The sequence below is a fragment of the Silene latifolia genome, chromosome 11 (genome assembly GCF_048544455.1).
Source record: "Silene latifolia isolate original U9 population chromosome 11, ASM4854445v1, whole genome shotgun sequence".
Lineage (NCBI taxonomy): Eukaryota > Viridiplantae > Streptophyta > Magnoliopsida > Caryophyllales > Caryophyllaceae > Silene > Silene latifolia.
Window position 1 is genome coordinate 7,982,091 of NC_133536.1, and position 8,636 is coordinate 7,990,726.

General features: G+C 39.1%; 1 protein-coding gene and 1 long non-coding RNA gene across 2 annotated transcripts; one reads left to right on the top strand and one right to left on the bottom strand.

The window, feature by feature from the left end:
* The first annotated feature begins 442 nt into the window (after positions 1–442).
* On the top strand, positions 443–1,306 carry LOC141612676 (uncharacterized). The gene is made up of 3 exons (XR_012529137.1): positions 443–528; positions 837–1,039; positions 1,190–1,306. It is a non-coding gene; the product is annotated as an uncharacterized LOC141612676 (long non-coding RNA).
* An 811-nt stretch (positions 1,307–2,117) lies between these two features.
* Positions 2,118–5,258, bottom strand: LOC141610902 (uncharacterized). The gene is made up of 2 exons (XM_074429212.1): positions 4,953–5,258; positions 2,118–2,656 (listed from the first exon to the last, which is right to left on the bottom strand). Exons 1-2 carry the CDS (start codon positions 5,163–5,165, stop codon positions 2,474–2,476), a joined length of 396 nt encoding a protein of 131 aa, XP_074285313.1. The 5' UTR covers positions 5,166–5,258; the 3' UTR covers positions 2,118–2,473.
* Between the last annotated feature and the right edge of the window lie 3,378 nt (positions 5,259–8,636).

An 8,636-nucleotide genomic window follows, 5' to 3' on the forward strand; every position in this document is an offset into this window, starting at 1 on the left:
TTTGGAATTGATTGGAATGGATTCAATCCATTCTAGTGCTTGGTTGGAAGGTTTTGGAATGGAGTTAGATACCCAATGGATTCTAACTTCATTCCAACCCCTTGGAATCTCAATTATCTCATACCCATCTATAAACTCAGGTTACTAAATCCATTCCACCCTATTACTATTCTCAATCCATTCCAATTCTCAATCCGTTCCAAGATCCAACCAATCACCTGTGAGCAAGTATTGGGTTCTAACTCCATACCTCTATGCTATCACAATCCATTCCAATCCATTCCGATACTTTGAACCAAACGACCCCTAATATTATTATAAACCCTAGACGAATGGGCCCCTTTCTACCCTGGGCCCTAGGCCACCGCCCCTCCAAACTACCCTCAGAACCGGGCCTGCATACACTTAACAACTAACTTACCATCTTCTCATATTAACCAAATAAACCCTACTACTTATCTCGCTCCATAATCCTTAATTTCTCAATTAATCTCGTTTTCATCGCCTTAGCCGGACGTTGTTAAAATGGTATGTTTTCCGTCTCACTCCCGCTAGCTAGGCCGCTATAAACACTTTTAATTTTGTGTTCCTTATAACAATTATTACTAGGGGTGCGTAAATATTATGAAACGCCTTCCTGTCATTCACTGGATTCATAACATTTACAGAATTAACATTTAGTGACGTAAATTCATGAAGAGATACTTTACAGAATTAACATTTAGTGACGTATGTAAATTTATTTTCCAACAACTATCCATGCATGGTGCATGTATATATATTGATTGATTATTTGATTGTTTCCCTAATTACGTACTATTATGATGCAAATTCAGTCACTTGTGCCATTGATGATGCGACCACTCGTAAGATTGTTAACGACACTGATTAGCGATCCAACAGCCGCGGTCTCAACTTTGCTGTATTATAGTGATCTTCTTCCTCGGCAATTGAACTTGGATAGATTAATCCGTCGTGATTTTCTTCATCGAGAAAATTATTTGTTTCACTTCCTAATCAATTTCTTGAGGTTTATGTGGTAAGCTAATTTACATAATTACATTTATATGATTATAGTCTGAAGACTTGAACTCGATTATTTTAATCAAAGGTAAACACAGAGAGTAATATAGTGATATAGTGTAATTTTTGTACGTGTTGATGTTTTTTGTGTTTTTGTTTATCCTAGCTTAGGGGTTAGTTCGGAGCAGACGACAACTGTGAGTATGACGTATTCACCATATCTAGAAACCAGAGGATTTGTTTGACATATAACGATTAACGAGTACTCCGAACGACAGTGCATGCCCAGGTTAGCTTGTATAATGAAACTACTAGCAAACTAGCCATTTTTCGGAGAAATTAAATCATTTTTAATACAAACGTCGGTCAGTCTCCTTCCCAAATAAAATCCGTCATGCTTTTGAAACACTTAGTTGAATACATTGATAGAATCAGAATTCGGAGTTAGAAGGGGACGAAACGAGAGAGAATGGGTGGTGTCGTAGGGAGGACGGGAAGGGAAACCATCGATAACTGAGCTTCGGATAGTTTAGGTATACACAAATTTGGAAATTGAAATGAAATATATGTCGAATTTTAGAATGTTGTTAGATTTTCGGATTTTAGGCCAGAAAGTAGGCAATTTTAGAATTTGTTGTTCATCTTTCCTTGCTATGTTCAGTTGCCATCAAATTAATGACTAGTTATATATCTATTCTATGCAGATTGCAGACATGTTATGGGGTTGTACTCGGAGCCTGAGGCGCAAAAAGGCGCTAGATTGCATCCAGTTATTTTCATGTATGAAATCGTCTTACGCAAACATTGTGTAAAATAAGTTCAGGAATTCTAATATCATGACCCTTCTGTGTGAGAAGGAAGTTACTTGTGTCTTCCACACTTCTCGTGTAAGGCCACCTTCCATTTAAAAAAATTACGAATAAATGCGAAACTGAATTTATTTGACCTTCAAATTTAAACACACAGACGCGAAAACTGAACTTATTTGACCATCAAATTTAAACACACAAATGCGAAAACTGAACTTATTTGACCATCAAAGCGAGAGGGTGTCCAGAATGACACAATCACATATGGCTACTATCAAGTCACACTTTCCGTCAAAAAAATTACCATCTTTATTAACCAAGTAAACAGGAGAAACGGCCGCAAAAACACGATATAATCATCAGATAACGTGACAAAACCCTACAAACTGATACCGAAGAAGTACTTACAAAATTGAGATGCTATTGCAGAAAGAAACATTCAACAATGCAGGCTGTAGCTAACTGATTGCATAAACTCGGGTATTTGATCCACCAGAGTCGATCCACTAGTACAATTGCCACATATGTATGCAAGGATTCACGGTCTCAACATAAAGTGACTAGTGTAGACACCACCGACCAAGCATAATTGGACATGACATTGCTGCTTCATACAAGAGCAGTATGTGCAGTCTTGTTTACTACTTCTCAGGGTTATCTGGCTCTTCCTTTTCGGGATCTTCTTCTTCCTCTTCTTTCTTCTCTTCCTCGTCCTCGTCTTCCTCAGGCGGGTCCGCTGGCATTGGAGTTGGTAATGGTGTTTTCATAGGGCTGAACTGAGGAAATATATCTGGTCTTCTCCCCGGCTTCGGTCTTTCCCATTCCTGCCATAAAACAACTCTACAAGATTCAAAACAAGTTCAAGATAGGTCCAAGGAGTACAGTTCATCATGCATTTTAGTTCTGAATTTTTGAACAAAAGCCACAATCTTTGAGTACCTTGTCAAAATGAATTATGGTTATGGATTTAAATGCTAATCCTAGCTAACATTAAGACCTTCTTAGGAAGGGGATAGGAATGGGGCACGGATAGAACGAACAATTCAGTGATCTTTCTCCTTCCAAATTTTTCCTATGTTGAAAGGATCTTGATTCAGCTTCTAGCCTAATTGGCTAACCAAACAAGGAAACTTGTACCCCTTCCACTTCTAAGGTAGTTCAGATGAGCGTAACAGATGCATCTCACGTTATCCACTTATCCCCTACGTATGCAAATTCTAATAAAACCTCAAGACACAACACCATTTTGGCTCTATCTAAATCACTAGCCTGTCTTAAACTCCCTTTGTCCCGGTCATTTGTTTTAACTATTTCATTTTGGGGTGTCTTAGTCAATTGTTTTCTATTTTAGGAATGCCTTGATGGGCAGTTTGATCATCCACACTCAATTTATTCCACTTGTCATCCAATAATTGGCCCCGTCTTCTTTCCTTGGTCTTTGGGACAAAACCAAAGGTAAACAAATGACCGGAACGGAGGGAGTAATTCTTAAATGCAGAGCTTGTCTAAATACACAATATGCAATTAAGCCACTCTTATAAACTAGCTCCAATCACACCTAGTCAACTTGAACCCACAGTCCCACACAAAATATGAAAAGACTAAAAAGGACTGAGTTTACAAAGATGAACTTAAACCAGATGTTTAGAGTGATCAGTACGGAGTACTTATTACTCAAGAACAGAAAAGCAAAACGGGAAGTGTCTATAATAGCCAATTCAGTGAAGCACTGTCAGGGTGATAGTTTATAAAGTTCATAATTTTGATTCAAAACAACGAGCATCCAAATTAGCAAATCAGTACAGACCATTCTGAGTGCTGCAAGATTGGTTTAACACTCACAATTAACCAACGAACAACTCTTACTCAGCACTAATAAGGCTGGTCATTTGTGTACAAATGTTAAACATGTTTAGAAAGGCTTCTGTGCAAGTACGGTTCAGCCTCGTATTCCTTTCCCAACTCCCCTGGAGATGGATTAAATGTTTTTTATACAAGTAATCAGTAAGCCAAATACGAAAATGTAATTCAGTATGACAGTATCATAGTACAAGTAATGGTAGTGTTAGACTCCTTCAAGCCAATATTATGAGCTACAAAAAGGAGTTTGGATAGCCAGTACTGCAAACATGTATTATCATCTTATAAAAGAGCATGATAACTTCCAACACCCAAGCGCACTAAGGGATGTGGAATGTATATGGCATCTGTTTCCTATGAACGAAGAATACGGGTCAAACTGAAATTACAAAAAGTGACTCAACTATAAACAATCCTAGAAATACGACCCCATCCCCGAAAATCATATAAAGAGCTTTGCGCACACAACACAACGCCAAGTGAATTGTTTTTAAAACATCTCGGTCCTATAGTCCAAAATAATTAGATAGGTTAGCCAAAGAAATGAGTACATACATTGCATTTTCAAAATTTTACAGGGGTTCGGATAATGTCCAGCCCAAGTCCGCATCTGATCACCTCTAAATCGATAAACCCTCCTCCAACCCCAGAAAAAACACATACCACGAATTTCGTAACAATGTAACTACTCTATGATTAGTGTAATTCTCAGCCAACAGTTACAAAAACCCTTTGTTACGACAATAAGCTACATCATAGATTCATTTGCTAAACACAGCACACAGATTTGAATACTCTGAATTACCTTAAATTTTTACTTAATTTGTTACTGTTACTCAATTTGGATACAAATTGGCTTACACAGACAACATTGAACTTGATTAACAGGTCTCGTGAATGATAAATCTTCACAACTTCTCGGAATTTTACACCACAACACGCAATTAAACGTAAAATCGATACCTTCAATCAAAACAATCGTCTCTGAGACAGTGAGACTCTAATTTCACTCCTTCCGTCTCAATCATTTATTTGTTTTAAGTCCGTCAATCATTTGTTTAACTTTACTTTTAGACAAATATCGAGGAGAAGAGAAACAAATTGTACTAATCCGTATTTATTATTAATGGATGATAAGTGGACAAAATGCACCGGATTATTAAAAAAAAACATAAACAAATGACTGGGTGATTCGTAAATGGAATAGTTAAACAAATAACCGAGACGGATGGAGTAATTAAAAACAAGAAAGGGACGTACGATGGGGAAATCCAGTGGAGAGCGACGAGTCATCTTCTCTTCATCAGGAGCCATACACACAACCTGCGACCTTCTGCTAGTTTTACGATGTAGTCTCATAGGGTTAACAGAGGTCAGACAACACCGTAAACTGTTGGAAGATGAAGATGAAGAAGTTGACGCCATTGGAGCTCCGGTTGTGGCGTTAATGGCGGATAAACACAACGACGCCATTAGAAACACCGTCTCTTTTTTCTCTCTCTTTTGTTTGGTGAATGAAAGGGATTATGTTTGTGTTTATTTTGTGGTTTTGAGAATTGAATTTGTTTGGGCTTTGTCTTTTGAAGCCTACGCCTTTGGTCATAATTGGGTTGGGTTTGGGTTGGGTACGGATTGTGAGATTTATGACTTGTTAATCCAAAACGACCTCCTGAACGACTCAAATCAAAGTGTATAATACACGATTTTCATGGTTTTAGGGTCCAAAAATAAAAATATTCGTAAATCACATGGATAATTTCTCGGCTAGGATAAAGCGGCCACACAAATTTTCAGAAGCAACAGAGGACATTTAAGAGTGTCGGCGTGTGATAACCCAGTCTCGGGTAGAAATCAAGTACTATACGTTAAGATGGATTAAAACATGTTGTTTGGGGCTGAAATCATATAAGGTAACTCCTCAGGCGATCTCGGACACGTGGTAGAAAAACCGAGAGAAAAAGAAACATGATCGAATACGACCTCCCGAGCAGCTCAAATCGAAATGTATAATAAATACACGGTTTTCAGGATTTTGGGGTTCCAGAACAAAAATGTCCATAAATCACACGGACGGTTCCTCGGGTCGGATAAAGCGGCCACACATATTTTCAGAAGCAACAAAGGACATTTGAGGTTGCCGGTGTGCGATAAACCAGTATTGGGTAGAAATCAAGTACAAGTTAAAATGGATTAAAAGTTAAAACTTGTTGTTTGAGCCTGAAATCGGATAGGTTAACTCTTGAAGCGACAACTGACACGTGGTAGAAGAACCAAGAGAAAAAGAAACATGACTCGTTATGACCACCCGAACGGCTCAAATCGTAGTGTATATAATACACGGTTTTCGGGATCTTAGTGTTTCGGAACAAAAATGTTCGTAAATGACACGGACGGTTGCCCGGGTCGCATAAAATGACCACACAAATTTTCAGAAGCAAAAGAAGACATTTGAGGATGCTGGTGTGCGATAAACGAGTCTCGGATAGAAATCAAGTGAAAGTTAAAATGGATCAAAACATGTTGTTTAGGGCTTAAATCGTATAAGGTAATTCCTGAAGCAACCCCGAACACGTGGTACAAAACCGAGAGAAAAAGAAACATGACCTAATACAACCTCCAGAACGGCTCAAATCGAAGTGTATAATACACGGTTTTCACGATTTTAGGGTCCAGGAACAAAAATATCCGTAAATCACAAGGACGATTCCTCGGGTGGATAAAGTGGCCACACAAATTTTCAGAAGCAACAGAGGAGATTTGAGGGCACCTGTGTGCGATAAACCAGTCTTGGGTGGAAATCAAGTAAAGGTTAAAAATGGATCAAAACATGTTGTTTGGGCCTGAAATCGTATAAGATAATTCCTAAAGCGACCCCGAACACGTTATAGAAAAACCGGGAGAAAAAGAAACATGACCAGATACAACCTCCTGAACGGCTCAAATCGAAATGCACAGTACACGGTTTTTGAGGATTTTTGGGTGCCGGAACAAAAATGTCCGTAAATCACACGGACGATTCCTCGGGTCGGATAAAGCTGCCACACAAATTTTCAAAAGCAACAAAGGAGATTTGAGGGTACCGGTGTGCGAAAACCAGTCTCGGGTAAAAATCAAGTATAAGTTAAAATGGATAAAAACATGTTGTTTGGGGCTGAAATCGTAAAGGGTAATTCCTGAAACGACCCCGAACACGTGGTACAAAAATCGAGAGAAAAGAAACATGACCTGAGATGACCCCCCCGAGCGGCTCAAATCGTAATGTATAATACACAGTTTTCAGGATTTTAGAGTTCCAAAACCAAAACGTCCGTAAGTCACACGGACGGTTCCTCGAGTCGGATAAAGCGGCCATAAAAATTTTAAGAAACAAGTAAGAACATTTGAGGGTATCGATTTGCGATAAACTAGTCACGAGTAGAAAACAAGTACAAGTTAAAATGGATTTAAACTTGTTGTTTGTTGTTGAAATCGTATAGGGTAACTCCTGAAGCGACAACTGACACGTGGTTGAAGTACCAAGAGAAAAATAAACATGGCCTCTTATGACCACCCGAACGGCTCAAATCGAAGTGTATAATACAAGGTTTTCAGGATCTTAGTGTTCCAGAACAAAAATGTTCGTAAATGCCACTGTTGGTTGCCCGGGTCGGATAAAACGGCCACACAAATTTTCAGAAGCAACAGAGGAGATTTGAGGGTGCTAGTGTGCGATAAACCAGTCTCACGTAGAAATCAAGTAAAATTAAAATGGATCAAAACATGTTGTTTAGGGCTGAAATCGTATAAGGTGATTCTTGAAGCAACCCTGAACGTACACGTAGTACAAAAATCGAGAGAAAAATAAACATGACCCGATACGACCTCCCGAACGGCTCGAATCGAAGTGTATAATACACGGTTTTCACGATTTTAGGGTCCCGAAACACAAATATCCGTAAATCACATGGACGATCCTCGGGTCGGATAAAGCGGCCACACAAAATTTCAAAAGCAACAGAGGAGATTTGAGGATGCCGGGTATGCGATAAACCAGTCTGGGGTAGAAATCAAATAAAAGTTAAAATGGATCAAAACATGTTGTTTAGGGATGAAATTGTATAAGGTAATTCCTCAAGCAAACCCGAACACGTGGTACAAAAACCGAGAGAAAAATAAACAGGGCCCGATACGAGCTCCTGAACGGTTCAAATCGAAGTGTATAATACACGGTTTTTGAGGATTTTGGGGTGCCGGAAAAAAATGTCCGTAAATGACACGGACGATTACTCGGGTCGGATAAAGCCGCTACAAAAAATTTCAGAAGCAACAGAGGAGATTTTAGTATACCGGTGTGCGATAAACCAGACTCGTTTGGAAATCAAGTTAAAATGGATAAAAAAACATGTTTTTTGGGGCTGAAATCGTAACGGCTAACTCCTGAAGCGACCCCGAACACGTGGTACAAAAACCGAAAGAAAAAAAAATATGACCCGATACGACCTCTTGAATGACTCAAATTGAAGTGTAACACAGTTTTCACGATTTTAGGGTCCCGGAACAAAAAACTCCGTAAATCAGATGGACGATTCCTCAGGTCAGATAAAGTTGCAACACAAAGTTTCAGAAGCAACAGAGGAGATTTGAGGGTGCCGGTGTGCGAAAGACCAGTATTCGGTAGAAATCAAGTAAAAGTTAAAATGGATCAAAACATGTTGTTTGAGGCTGAAATTGTATAAGATAATTCCTGAAGCGACCCCGAACACGTGGTACAAAAACCGAGAGAAAAAGAAACACGACCCGATACGACCTCCCGAGCGGCTCAAATCGAAATGCATACATAATACACGGTTTTTGAGGATTTTTGGGTGCCGGAACAAAAACGACCGTAAATCACACGGACGATTCCTCGGGTCGGATAAAGCGGCCACACAAATTTTCAGACGCAACATAGGAGATTTGAGGGTA